The sequence below is a fragment of the Dermacentor andersoni genome, chromosome 2 (genome assembly GCF_023375885.2).
Source record: "Dermacentor andersoni chromosome 2, qqDerAnde1_hic_scaffold, whole genome shotgun sequence".
Lineage (NCBI taxonomy): Eukaryota > Metazoa > Arthropoda > Arachnida > Ixodida > Ixodidae > Dermacentor > Dermacentor andersoni.
In genome coordinates, this window is record NC_092815.1 from 225,102,301 (window position 1) to 225,117,617 (window position 15,317).

General features: G+C 43.6%; 1 protein-coding gene across 1 annotated transcript in view; it reads left to right on the forward strand.

Annotated features, from left to right (window-relative positions):
• The window catches only part of LOC126539762 (ATP-binding cassette sub-family C member 4-like), a 390,950-nt gene that overhangs the window by 165,896 nt on the left and 209,737 nt on the right, over positions 1-15,317 (forward strand). Inside the window, exons 8-10 of the mRNA XM_050186602.3 lie at positions 3,043-3,292; positions 9,757-9,873; positions 9,933-10,022. Of these exons, the coding sequence (XP_050042559.1) occupies positions 3,043-3,292; positions 9,757-9,873; positions 9,933-10,022 (457 nt within the window). The remainder of the gene's footprint in view (positions 1-3,042; positions 3,293-9,756; positions 9,874-9,932; positions 10,023-15,317) is intronic.

Sequence of the window (15,317 nt, forward strand, 5' to 3'; positions counted from 1 at the left end):
CATTTTACAGCGGCTTGTGTTATTTTACTTGCGCCTAAATATAAGTGTATTGGCACTTTTGTATTTTGCCCACAGCGAAAGGTGCCAATATCCTTTTTTATATCAACTGACAATTGAGTACTTCATTGTCGAATCTCTCAATCTTATGATTACTCACAAATGATATCACTGTTACAAATTATATAATATACGCATATCCTTTCGATTAATGTTACGAACGTTTGATTAAGCTTTTCGCTACCTTCACAAGGATCATAGATATTTGCCGCATGCTCACGGGACAACGTTGTGAACAACGCACTTTCGTGGGATGCCCTTGTGAAATCAAAACCGCGGGCTAAACGGTTGGAGTGCGTGGCGTAGTCACACATGTGCGTATGCTCCGCCCACGTAGCTTCGGCTGTGCTGCCGCTAAAAGCTGTCGCCAGGTGTAGAAACACTAGGCAAGAACTGACAACAAGAATCCAGTCGCGTTTACTTTAATCTCTTCCGCTAGTTCACGCGAGCATCGCAAAAAAAAAAAAAGAACAACGAGAAAAAGTGACTTACAGACAACCTTTGTTTTTTATGCTTTCCCACTCAAACTAAAAAAAGTTTTGCCTATAAATGAACTTACATTTTGCGTTTTACTTCTATTGCGCCACCTACCAACAAGCTAACGGCACGCCAGGCACGACAGATGCATGCGTCATGCGCCAGACCGAAGCCAGCGCGGGCGGTCGCGCGTGTGAAGTTCGCTTGTTCGGCGACCCGTCTCTTTTGGGCGTGTCTGTTTGGCTCCGGGCGTATTCCTGCGTTCCTTCTCCACTTCGGCACGCCACCGCTGCACTATTGGACTACGGCAAGGTGAGACATTTCGTTTGGCACTCTGCGACGCATTTCTGGCAATTTTGGCTTGAAACGGCACGGAACGGAGACTTGTGACGCAGTTAGCTAAAAAACAGCGCGGCCGTCCTGACGTAGTATTTTGGTTTAATGGATCGTACTGGGAAATGTTTGCGACGCTTTCTACGAGCCCCAACATTATTACAACTTATTTCGGAAGTTTTTGGTCGCGCTCGCCACACGCCCCTTTGAGACGCAGTTAGCGAAAAGCACCTCGGTCGTGTGACGCAATTCTGCGTGTGCTGAATATTACCGGGACAGTTTTGGCGCTTTCTCGCACCCCGATCATTATTGTGACTAATTTCGTTACTTTTTGGGATAATTTTCATGGACTTAGGCTGTACCCGGCTTTGGGACGCACTTACCGAAAAGCAGCTCTGGCAGCGGCATCCAGCGGAGCCCTGGACTAGGGGCAGACGGCCATTGCCAAGAAGATGGAACACACCATCTGACTCCGCGAAATTCATAAAATTTTCTAGAGCTCAATAAACGTTTTCCTCCTTCTCCTCCTCGGCCGTGTGATGCAGTTAGTTTAGCCCGTACGGAATCTTACTGGGAGAAGTTTGTTGACGCATTCTCTGACCTCCAAAATTATTGTAATTAATTTCGTTACGTTTTGGGATACTTTTGAGGCACGTTCGCCGCACCTGGGGCTGTGATGCAGTTAGCAAAAAAGCAAGCCGGCCGTGTTTACAGTTAGTTTGGCGTGTACTGAATCTTAGTGAGACACGTTTGTGACGCTTTTTATGGCACCACAACATACCTTGTTTCGGTACTCACGCTTGCCGAAGACGCAACGAGCGATTGCCAAGTGTGTTAACACTTGAGCATGTTGCTTGCGCCGGCAGAACGCGCAATAGCTACCGCTGAGGAGCTCAAAAACCAAGAACTCGGAAATTCTGTCTTCTGAACGACTGAAAACAGGCTTTGCACCCATGCATTTCTCTTGAGTGCGAGTAGAAGGAATTCTGTGAGCGTGACTTGCGGAGAGCCTGGGTTGTGGCCACCTCTGTGTATGTAGCGTTCTATCGCGTCGGCTGAGGTGAAGTTGGTTTGGAAACGCGCAGTCGCCCGTACATTTGGGCTCTTACAGTTCAGGAAATAATGCCCGGGATTAGGGGAATGCTTGGAAATCAAATGTCTTCTTAATAACTTACAGTACGGATTGAAATGAGTCGGGTATTTTCGACGCCATATATATAAAAGCTAACTGCTTTTGTTTGTAATGTCGCCCATTCACCACTTTTGCACGTTTACCCTCTGCACGCAGGATTGCTATAAGGGTTAAATACCATAGAAGACAGATGTTTGTAATTTACTTTTTTCAGCTGATGCCATACGGTGGAGCTTCGTACGGGAAATGCTGCTGCTTACCTGTGCCAGAATGTTGGATGAGGGGACACAAAGCCCGGAACGAGCATTTGTATAGAGCAAAATAAACATTTCCTCATTTTCAAGGTGTTTTGAGTCTACTTTATTAAATTGCACGTGGCAGAGATTCGATGGATGCTTGTAATTATCGTTCACAATCCGTGTAATAAAATAAACGATTCCGCACTACGACCGCGCGCAATTGAGCAACAGAAGCAAAAAAGGAAGGAAAGGGTGCCGACTAGCGCAGCCGCGAGCCAGCTACAGCGTTCCCAACACGTGCGGACAGAACCGGAAGAAGTGAATCCCATCCGCTTGGTGTGCTGCAGTCTATTTGGCCGATGGACTCTGTGGGAGTGTCCGCTCTTGCTGAATGTCTTTCTTTATGGGTGTAGTATAAATTTCTAAGTTACTGTGGAGAAGCCACAGCTGTGGAAGGGCGCGTAAGTGAGGCTGCCAGCCCTTGCCCATCGTAGCCTGTGTATTCTAACAGATATTTCAAAAATCTAGTAACTCAAATAAACATTTCATGGAGATAGATACTTGGCTGCAGGCGAAGGGCTCACTTATCATGTGCCATGCCATTTTGTAGCCTTTTAAGGACCAAACTACGTCGCGGGGTTTCCCCTGCGTCTTCTCTGGACCGAAATAAAGTTACTTCACTCACTCACTCACTCACGCAAACTACGTTGCCACACGGATCACCTGATTCGATCCAGAGGCCTCGCCACTTGTGGGATGTTCAAACATTCACCTCCCCCCCCTCCCTTTCTTTTTTCGGGGTAGACGCGAGGTGCGCAAGATCCAGCAGACGTCGGTGCTTCGTGCCGTGAACATGGGCATGTTCTTCATGTCATCCAAGCTGGTGCTGTTCCTGTGCTTCGTCACGTTCGCGCTTCTCGGGAACACGCTCACGTCGGAGTGCGTGTTCGTCAGCATGTCGCTGTTCAACAGCCTGCGGCTCGCCATGACTCTCTACTTCCCCTTCGGAGTTGGACAGGGCGCCGAGACGCTGATATCTCTCAAGAGGTTGCAGGTCTGTGTCGCTTTTGACTCCTCATCTAATTAAAGTGGCTGGAATTTCAGTTCTGGCTAACGAAGAGCTGCAATTCGTGGCATATGTGATGCGTTTCTATGAAACTTCCAATAGTGAGGCCCTGCGGTTGTCGTATGGATTTCACTCTGTCTTGTCACTTGGTGCTCTTCATGGTGATATGTAAATGTTTTGCGCGTTCTTGTTGTGTTTACGGAGCCCCCTTTGTACCAACGTTGTCTTCCATGGCTTTCCGTTACCACATCAGCAATTAAACACAGATTCTACATGGAAAGCCTAAAAGACCAATGATTTTTCATACCTGACGCGCCAAGATGGGTCCACGAGGCTAATGACTCCACAATCTACCATTGTCAGTGCTGGGTTTGGGAAAGTGAGATGTGTAGCCTGATTAGAATCTTAAAACCAGAGATGTTATGTAAACATGTCCTCGAGTATATTAAGTGAATAAATATGATGAGAAATTGGCTTGGGTTTTTCTTGTGTCTTTACCAAGAAATTTTGCTCAAAAGAACTTCGCTTTATCATTGTGGTACCTCGAAGAAAAACGAAATAAATAACAAAACAGCGGAAAAAGAAGTAAGTAGTCAGTGCTGTCTCTACGCCTTTTTGATGAATATGGAATTGAACACAAAAATATTATAACAAAGTTCCGAAACGTGGCTTTACGTAAAAAGTTAAAATCGTTGTTATATTTAACGCGCTGTGCAGTTGCATTAAAATGTGGGCCCCATATGTTCCACTGTTTATTAAAAAGAGAAAACATGTTTGTGTTTCGATAACGCAATCCGCTTAGCATCGTTCACTGTCCTCTTGAGCAGCTCCGATTATTTCAACTGTGCGCTTAGATAATTACCAACAATTATGATTCAAGCAGCTTTTCTTTAAACGTAAAAGGTCCAATCGAGAAGTTGTAAAGTTCATTGTCAAATATACCAATATATTTACGTGCTGACAGCTGCTGTGGTCTTATTACTGTGATAGCTACGTGGCTTCAAAATATTTTGAGATTTGGTACGCAGTTACCAGAAGTAAATTCTTGTTCTCTTTCTGATGTAGCTTCTGGCGGGCCACAAGGTAGTGTTTTGGGTCCTCTGCTTTTCCTAATGTACATTTGTGACTTGCCCTGTAATATTTCCTCCGGTATGTGGCTATTTCCCGACAATTTCATCATATGTAGAGCTGTTAAAAGCCCCGATGACCACATCTGCTTTCAAAACGATGTTAACCTAATCTATTCTTGAAGGTGTAATTGGCTAATCACCCTCAACTCGTCATAGTTGGAAATAATTTCATTTTGTGGTAGAGAATGAAATTCTAAATTTTCCTACTGAATAAAAACGCTCTAGTGGCTTGGGCGCAGTCATATAAGTACTTGGGCTTAAATCTCACGTCTCATCTCTCATAGAAAACTATCATGAGTATATGCGCCAAGGCATCCCAAACGCATGGTTGTTTACACCGCTAGCACTTGCTTACACAGGCACTAATCACTTACACTCGCTAACACAGGCAAATTATCTTATGTGATCTTCGTTCGTCTGCAGCTTGAATTCACCTCGTTAATCTGGTCAACTCATTGCGATTACCTAATTTAAATGTTATAAGCAGTACAAACAGAGCCGCTAGACTCATTTCATGAAACTACGACCGGCAACCCAATGTGACTCACATTAAAGTAGACTTATCTCTTCAAACATAATATACCCGTAGAACAAACGCTCTGTTATGACTGATACACAAGACTCACGTTAAAGTAGACTTATCTCTTCAAACATAATATATCCGTAGAACAAACGCTCTGTTATGTCTGATACACAAATACTTTCACGGCGCAACACAAGACAAATTGCCCCTTGCAACCACACTGTGTACTTCAAGGCGTCTCCTTTATCATCTCGGCCTTACGCGCACATTTAGTAGAACCAAAGGTTTTAATTCGTGAACGTTGTCACAAAGAATTGCACTGTCGAGTGATCTTCCTGGCAGCCTTGTTTCCATCACTAACCGTTACACATTCCGCGGGAATTTGCACTCTCAATCTTGTAAAGTTGTATGTTCAATACTGTATTAAAATATTTAGCCACAATTAGCGTCCCGTTCTTCCTGTTTGTGCTTACGTAAGTTTGTTTTACTTGCTGCCTATGACTCAATGTTCTGATTGGAACCAGTGATGTATCTATAAAAAAATAATTCTTCCGTGTTGCAAGGAATGTGCGCGAGACTTGAAAAATGGCCACGCGACTAGAACGTGCGCGCATAGTGGTGCCTCACCACCAAGGTATGTCATTATTGACCAACTCCCCCATCTTTCAACATTACTGCGCTCAAACATGCTACCAACGATTGATCACGCACACCGAAGGCACAAAGCGAAGGCAAATGTTCCAGCCACAATAGTCGTCTCCTATACATCCGCGCCCAAAACCCATTCAGCCATTACATCATCATCAACGTCATCATCAGTAGCAGCAGCAGCAGTTTATTTTATGTCCACTGCAGGACAAAGGCCTGTTGCTGCGATCTCCAATTAACCCTGTCCTGCGCCAACCGATTACAAATAACGCCCGCGAATTTCTTAATTTCATCAGCCCACCTAGTTCGCCGCCATGCTCAACTGCGCTTCCCTTTTCTTGGCACCCATTCTGTAACCGTAATTGTCCGCCGGTTATCTAACCTTCGCATTACATGGCTTGCCCACCTCCATTTTTTTTTCTCTTAATGTCAGTTAGAATATCGGCTATCCCCGCTTGCTCTCTGATCCAACCCGTTCTCTTCCTGTCTCTTAATGTTACACCTAACATTCCTCGTTCCATCGCTTTGCGCGGTCCTTAACTTGTTTTCGATCTTCTTTGTCAGTCTTCCAGTTTCTTCCCCTAATATGTTAGCACCTGCAGAATGTGCTGATCGTACACCTTTCTTTTTAATGATTATAATAAGCTTCCAGTCAAGGTCTGACAATGTCAGCCGTATGCCTTCCAACTCATTTTTATTCTTTTGTAAATTTGCTTCTCGTAATCAGGGTCCCCTGTGAGTAATTGACCTAGGTATACGTACTCCTTCACAGACTCTAGAGGCTGACTGGCCATTCTGAACTGTTTTTCCCTCGCCCTGCTATTGATCATTACCTTTGTTCTTCTGCATAACAATCTTCAACCACCCTCTTGCACTCTCTCTTACACTCTCGCATTACGGGTTAGAGCAAGAACGCTGATAGAGCTTAGAAAATTGTCATGCGCTATTTATCGCATATTTCATGGCTTAATTGGCTTCATTGCTTCAACAGACAAGATAGGTCGACGAAAGTGGAAGCCAAAGTCGTTGAATTAGCTCGATCTCCGTTCCTCAAGGCATTTTCTTGTCTTCGATTTATTTTGTTTTTATTTCACAGTACTGCAGGCCCATGCATCAGTGGGCACAACATGGAATACAGTACAAAAAATAGAAAAAAGTGAAACTACTGTATCCAAAACAAAGAGCATGAGCACGCACAAAAATGAACATACTCAATAAATACATACACTCTGCTTAAATGAGCCGTTCGTGAAGCAGGAAAAACAACGTTTACCATAAGTATGCATCGACAAGAGGCTGCATATGAAATACAGGTAACTTCAGTTACTTATCACCCTTCGAATTCTAGATTCTCAATACTGTCAATAAATGCGTTGGCAGATGGGCAGTTTAGGGCTCTAGAGGGTAGCAAGTTCCAATGGGGAATGCCGTGTGGGAATAAAGAGTACTTGTGAGTGTTATAATGACCTAGATGGTGCCGTATTGATTTATTATGATTCGTTCGGGCAGATAGTCTGAATGGTGTTTCAATGTATGTTGGTTGTGGTATTCGATAGAAGACGTGATAAAGCAAGTATAGAAATTTTAATCTAGAAATCATTCTACGTTGTGCCAGTGGTTGAACGTTAGCCTTGACGCCCAGGTTCGTAATTCTTGTTTGACGCGAATATTGTGAATATATAAATCTCAATGTTATGTTCTGCATGTGTTCTAGTTGGTCGGTTAAGTACTTCTGGCGCGGGGCCCAAATAATGTCAGCATACTCTAAAGCGGGTCTAATGAGGGTTCTGTGTAATCAAGGATTCGACGAAAGTTCGCCTGGTCAGGCATGACAATGAAGGGTATCACCGTCACTGACCAAGCCTTATGAATAATCCGACGTTTCGGAACCGCGTACGGGCTCCTTGTTCACTGAGTTGCACAGGAAATCGTCGTCGCTTATATAACCAGCACGTGACGTAATGAACGTGCGGAAATGGCAGGCATAGTCCCTGGTGTCCGGTTCATCGTAGCTGGCATCGATTGAATGACTATCCGTTGATAGAAATAGCCGATTTTAGAAAATTTTTGCTTGTGCATGCATCTGTTTTTTTCGTATTTGAAAATTTTCGATGCGGTTTTGCAGTGGTCTTTACCATTTCTTTTCGGACATGTCTTATTTGTTTTGCACTTCACTCACACTTCCCATCAGTCTTCCATTTTAAATCAAATAAACAATACTACTTACTATTCAAACTGTAATAAGTCGTTTTTATTTTTAACATGCTTACTAGAGAGTGAAAGCCTCGGGTAACATGGTGTCAGCCGGTCTTGGCATAAAACAAAGTATTCATGGATTCGCACCAACTAGCCCGCCAACGCATTGTGCTAAAACAAAGTTCTTTGTCACTCGGGGAATTTGTCAGAGGCACACAGGGAAAACACGGAAAACTCAGGGAATTTGAAAATGTCAACTTGGTAGACACCCTGGTATGGCACCAGTTTTGAGATACGCATACACAAAGTTTGCGACGATATGCTTACGTGTTCTAGTAACTTTAGAGCTTCAGCGGATAAAAAGAAGTCTTGTGCGAAAATAAATGAAACAACAGTGCTCTTTTACCTCAAGTTTGACTGCACTTTTCTCATCTTTGACTGCTAGTTTAAAGATTCGTTTCAAGTTATTGTGTCGAGTGAAATCACCTGTTCAATTTGTGTATTGCGAGATGTCCGCTAATGTTATTAGTTGGAAATATAATTACTAAATTCTTGTTAAGTAGTCAAGTATGCATCCAAAGTTCCAGAGTAAGTATTGTCTGCCTCTTCGAGTGCTACAGCTCTATAAATAGGTTAGCCACAGACTATATGCCACAGACAACCTAAAAGTCTTAATTGTTAACACGAATCATCCGGTATAGTCTGCTTATAGTTATCACCCGCCGTGGTTGCTTAGTGGCGATAGTGTTGGGTTGCTAAGCACGAGGTCCCGCGATCGAATCCCGGCCACGGCGGCCGCATTTCGATGGGGCGAAATGAGATAACACCCGTGTACTTAGATTTAGGTGCACGCTAAAGAACCCCAGGTGGCCCAAATTTCCGGAGTCCCCCACTGCGGCGTGCCTCATAATGAAAAAGTGGTTTTTGGCACGTAAAGCCCGTAAAAGAGTGCACGGCACGCGGGATTCGATCGATCTCGGAAGATCACAGGAACATCATAGCGAACATCACAGCCTTGGCAAATACTAAACCTCGCCTGCAGTGTCCATATAAATGCTATACCAATAAAATAATCTGACTAGTTGCGTAAAAACAGTGTCTACGATCTATCGCAGCTGGCCAGTAAGCTTACGAGCAAACATAACAATAATCAGATATCCCACCTTGTGGTTCCTTTGTGGCTAGAGTGTTGGGCTGTTAAGGCCAACACTCAATAATCTTTTAATGTATAGTTATTTCTAAAGCACACATACGTGCTAATAGAAAAGCACGTCCATGAATATCAAAGATCTCATAATAGAGGGGGAACACCTAAGTTCTTGCTACACATGAAATGTTTAATTCGAAAGTGGTCAAAACGCACGGAGAGTTGCTAAACAAGCGCTAAAAACTGCAAGGGCCAAGTACTCGTGCAGAAGAATGCCAGGCAAATGACGCTAAATACTATGTCCATGTGCATTCTAGGCTGGGTTGTTTAAAGGTTACGTATGATTTTTGGAAACACATTGTTTTTTTCACACATAAGGAACTTTTCCACCGCTGCGTAACCTCCTTCGACAATATTTCATTCCAAACATGGTTGCAATGTCCAAAGTGCGTTCGCTGAACTAAAACAATTGTGTTTCCTGAAACACTTTTTAGATGCAAAATCTCTTTACGCAAACACCACTTATTTTGTCATAATGTTATTGAAAAATGATTTTGGAGCAGGTTGTAATGGAAATCTCATTATATTTATTTGAGATAAAAGTCCGCGTAGTAAATATAGGGAAGTGTTATTGCTCTCCTGGAATTAGAAATGTTTAAATATCCGTTAACCGAAGTGAAAAAATATGAACTTCTCACGAATGTCGCTGAATGACGTTACTCAGCGTCTACGTATTGCAATAACCTTAACTTGAGGACAAATAAAGAAACCTCAATTTCTGAAGCCCTGTTCGTGCTCCCTTCCTCAGAAGTTTCTTCTGCTGGAAGAGCAAGAGCAGACCGGTACATTGCACGGCTCCAAGCTGCGCCCCAAGATGCACAACTGCCGCGTGGAGCTGCAGAATGCCACGGCGTCCTGGACAAAGGTTGGTGTGCCGCCGCCGACAACACGCGCGGCGCCACTAGAAATCGCCTTTTGCCGCAGGAGTCTCCCGAGCCGACGCTGCAGAATATCACAGTTACCGTGAAGCCCGGTGAGCTGCTGGTCGTCATTGGGCCCGTGGGCTGCGGCAAGGTGAGCACCAAGGGCTGCGTCGGGAATGAAAGACGCTCAGTGGACTTTGCGATGGCTATGCTGAGCTGGACATCAGATGCAAGATATCCGAGACATTCATGCAAAGCTACCAACACCCTTTTTTCCATCTGGTGACAACTGTGAGAGAAGGTAGATGTACTGTTAGTGTAACTTCCAAAATGAGTAAATAAATGTCTAACGTAATAAGCGATCTACATTAAATGTTATTATATATACAGTGCTGGGCATAGCATGCAGGAAAACAAAATTCAGTGCGTTGCATGTTTGACACAGCGTATTCGTGCTGCAAACACCTGTCAGTGTCTTAAAGAGCTCACAGATACAACTCGGAATACAGTTGCAGCTACAGATACAGCCAGGAACTGTTGTAGCCAGTGCATATGCCGAGTGCAGTGCACGTAGTGAGAATCGGCGCAAGCTATTTTGCGCATTGCAGTGATCCAGCGAGACATGTATGGAATATGTCCGTGTGCCTAGGGTCTAGGCAACTAGCCCCTGCAGCAACGGCAGCTGTGAAACATCACCTCTGGCAGCCAGCACACATCACCGACGCCCGCGTTTACAAGAAAAGAGTGCGTAGCCTCAGTACCTGTTACAGATGACAGATTTAAATGTAGAAAAACAAAGTAGCGCAAACGTGTGATTGCTGCCTGGACTTTGCGTTTGCTTCTGTAGATATGCCAACAACTAATTAAAATATTCGTAGTGAGCTCAAATTTTAATGACTCTATCGTTTTGGGTGACACATTATCGGTTGTATTCAAGGGAGCAGTGAATGCAGGTCTTGAACGCCAGCCTAACTCTGAGCACACGCGCACGTCAATAAATGCAAATCTAGAATAATCGGAGAGTAACGGTTGGAGGCGCCTCAGGTTTCCTGAAAGAAGTTTGCTGAACCGCGCTGCCGCTTTAGTTGCAGTGCGTTCCAGTGACTTCCACTCTTGCATAAAAAAATAGTTCGTACATTTATCTTTTGATCAGCACTTTTTGGCTGTAGAAAGTTTAAAGTAAGTCGCCTACGTAAACGAAGTAGACGCTTTCAGGGCATGGAGAAATAATTTGTTTTTTTTTGTCATTCTGTATGAACAAATAGCACCGTGTTTACGTAACCTGAACGCCGCGAATGAAGGTAACGCATTAACAACGTGCGTCCGTTGCAGACAAGCTACAGAAACTCCAGTTTCGAGAGGGATTTCAATGCGTACATTCAGGCAGCCAAGGCTCTGCATCGATTTTTTTTCTTGCATTCTATTTATTCGAGTGGCCGATAAAGACCGTAACGGTGGTGTGAGCAAGCTCATGAGGCAGCAATAAAGGTCAAATCGAGAACAAGGTAAAAGCGGGAGGCACTATTACGACAACTGGACTTGTCTTTTTCAAGGCGACTTCTGCGTTCCTCGGCAGAGTATATATAGGTAGGGTTCTTCTAAAGTGGAGAGGGAGTTAGGCAGGTGGACGAAGCAACGACCGAGGGTGTGTTGGCGGCGAAAGTGTAGAATTGAAAAGAAAATTGTGATATCCAAACTCGCTGGAGGAATATGCGGTAGCTCCGTGTGTCAGCCGGTTTACGTGGCACTGTAATTTCCCTTCTTCGTGTAAGGGGCCTGGAGGACGTGGAGGGGGGATTATCTGCATGATCAGCTGACCTCCAACGGAGCAGATAAGTATATAAGTATAAGTATAAGTATATTTTCCAGGTCCAACTGGAGGTTTTTCTGGCAATATGCTTCATGAGCAGGTTGACTACGTCTAGAAAACCCCTACAAGCAGTTGCACACGAGTGGTACAGAAATCAATCACACAATAGTTACAGTCAATAGAGCGAAACATTTACCAGTTATACAAGAGAGTCTAATAAACTTTGCAAACAATTTTAAACAATAAAATCGAGAATAGAAACGCTCGAATGGTCATACAAGTGTTCAAAATTAAATAATAGGAATAATCAAGCCAAACATAAAAAAGGCATAAAATCACATTTCAACAAAATATTTCCGCAGCTCAGCTTTGGTATATCCTATTGTGTGTTTATACCTGTTTAGAACATGGGGCAGGTTGTAAGACATTTGTTATTTATAATTAGTGCGACAACGTGGTATATTACATGTATTAATAGTTCTTGTGTGTATGTTAGCACGACGAATGTCGAAGGATGTCAGAGTCGGATAAAAATCGGCAATGGATGCCGTCGAAAAATAAATTTTTTGTAACAACCTAAAGTGATACAAATGGTTGACCTGGACAATGTTATGTGCTTCAAAAGCATACTTGGAGGAAGTTGTATTATCAACATTGGCGATTATTCGAACAATTTTCTTTTGCAGTACGAGAACCTTATTTATATTTGTTTTGGTCATTGTGGCCTATACTAAATTGCAGTAGTTTAGATGAGAAAGAAAAGTGCGTAATAAACTTACAATTTATATCTCAAAGATAAAGTTTCCCGACATCGCGACAGAACCCCGCAGACGGAAGAGAGTTTCTTGCAGACAGTTTAAATAACCAGTTTGAATCCCAGTTTAAATAACAGGAAAAATATACTCCAAGTATCTTGTGAACTTCAACTATTTCTATTTGGTGATCTTCATAGTGAAGCATGCAATGCGGTATTATCGGTTTGTTTCTTGCGCAAAATATTATAGCCTTGGACTTTGTCGGATTAATTCTTAACTTATTCATCCTTGACAACCTAGACAATTTAATTAATAATTGAATTCTGGAGTTTTACGTGCCAAAACCACTTTCTGATTATGAGGCAGGTACGCCGTTATGGCATGTACGTTTCGAGTGGAAACAGCTTGGAATAGAAACGAAGGAAACGGTGAAAAAGAAAGGTCGCATGCATCATTGACTTCAGTTTTTTGCAGCACGCAGGACCAGTAGAAGTTCCTGATGCCATGCTTAAAGGCTTCCAAAGATGCATCAGTTATGCGCTGCACAGTGAGGGGAGCACACTCGTTTCAATGTTCGTAATTATTAGATCTAGTGCCGACGCAAGAGTGCATGTGACACGTGTTGCTGTTTCTATTTAGTTGACAAAACCACAGGAGAGAATCTTGATCTTGAAATCATGTACAGTGGCGTTATGGTCTAGAATATTATTATCGGAATCACCACTACACAAAAACAAACATTTGTTTAGTCACGCGTGATCTAGAATCGGGTCGAAATATTCCGTAAAATGTTTCATGTCACCATTTGGGGGGCGGTATACCACCGAAATAAATTGATTTCGTTTTTTTAATGTTAGAACTTCATAATCATCAGTAACGTCACTAAGATTAGGCAGAATGTGGCACATTTTGCACGCCAGAATATAGATAGCGACACCGCCACCACGTTTGTTAGATCTGGTAAGGAAGAACATGTCATAACCAGGCAGCTCTAGCACCTTGCTATCAGGTGCATATCAGTGAGCATAAAAACCTTTAATTCGAAAAAGAATTGTTTTAGAAGCAGCACAATTTCGTCTTGCATGTTACCTACGGAGCGGGCGTTAAGGTGTAAAGCTGTTTCACAGTTTGGGTCTACTAGCTTCACCTGTTGGGGTAGGGCTAATTCGGGATAGGTCATTTTTGTTTAGTTGGTTTGTGATCACAGAGCAGAATGACGACAGATTTCAATTGCCAGGTGAGCTATGATTATCGCCTATTGCTGGCTGTGCACGACTGCTTTCAAGCGAGAATAGCCTAATAAGGTCTCTCTCGTCTGGTTATCAGCACAGCTGCCGAGCCATCGGATTGCCTCATGAAAATCTTTCCATTCTGTGACCACACAGACTTCCAGCGATTCTCATACTTTTTTTTAACAGCGAAAGCAAGCAGTTTCTTTTGTGCCGGGAAGAGCTGCTCATTGACGTATACGGGATCCGAATTTTCCAGTCCAATGTCAGCGTTTTTCAGCCTCATCTTCTTGGCTTTCTGGAGGACAGTATCACGTTTGGCTCGAGACTGGAATTGAAATATAATATTTGACTTGTCTGCCTTTCGTTTTGGTACTTAATGACAGGATTCAATGTCACATTCTTGAATTGACGCACTGATTGCATTTCCTATCTTTGAGACTGTCAACCACAGATTCACTCTCACTTTTGACAACTCCTTGTATTTCTAGGTTGGTCCTTCTTGAGTATTGTTGGGACAGACCAAGTCGGTTGTCCAAATCGAGCAGCTTTCTTTCCAGACTTGTGTGGATTGATCGAAGCGTTTCATTTTCCGCAGCAAGGTTGTTGCTTTCAGCAATTTCCGCGTTTAGATTACCCTCAAGCTCTTTAATAGAATCATGTGCAAACTCGAGGCTTTTAACTAAGCGTTGCTTTTCACTCTTTATTTCGCGCATTTTATTTCGCATTTCCCGCTCTACCCCCCTCCCCCCGACGTCCAGGCCCCTTCCACGAAAAAAGGAGCCTACAGTGCCACGTGAACTAGCTCACAGAGGACACTACCTCACATTCCTCCACCGACGTTGAATCGGACACTTTTATGTTCAGTTCTACACCCTCGCTCCTAACACACCTTCGGCCATTCACTAGCCCACCCGCTTTACCCCCTCTCCCCTTTAGAAAAACCTTACCTGTATATACTGGGCCGAGGAGAGCATATGTCTCCTTGAAAAAGAGAAGTCCACTTATCCTAACGCTGCCTGCCGTTTTTACCTTGTTCCCATTTTGATCATCGTCTCGAATTTCCATCTCTCGCCTTTCCCGTGTTTTACAGCAATGAGGTGATTCATGACCAAAACTATGGCAAGCTCCTGCAAGACACACATATTAAGGGAGCCTGGTAGCGTTAACTGTCGGGACATTTCTCGTGACATCGTAAAGAAAGCCGCACGGCGCAAAGCCCGAGAGCACACCTCATTAGTTCTTCATCTAGTCAGATTTCATCGATATACTTAACGGCTGAAATGCTCGCTTATCTGGCCCTAGCGAAGCACACTGTAACATGCAGGCGCGCAAGAGAACCTTGAACATGCTGAACCATTGTGAACTCCTCAAATTATCGACTGTGGGATGTCGTATTGCGTCGCGATGCTTCTTTTCATTACCCTGCTTTGAATCCATCATCATCATCATCATCGTCTTCGTCGTCTACCTGCGATTTCCAATTACCTCTGTCCTCCGCAAACCGATTCCAAGTTGCGCCAGCGAATTTTGTAATTTCATCACCCCAACTAGTTTTCTGCCGTCCTGACTGCGTTTCCCTCCTCTTGACAAAGGTTCTATAACTCTAATGGTCCACCGGTTATCTAACCTACGCATTGCATGGCCTGCCC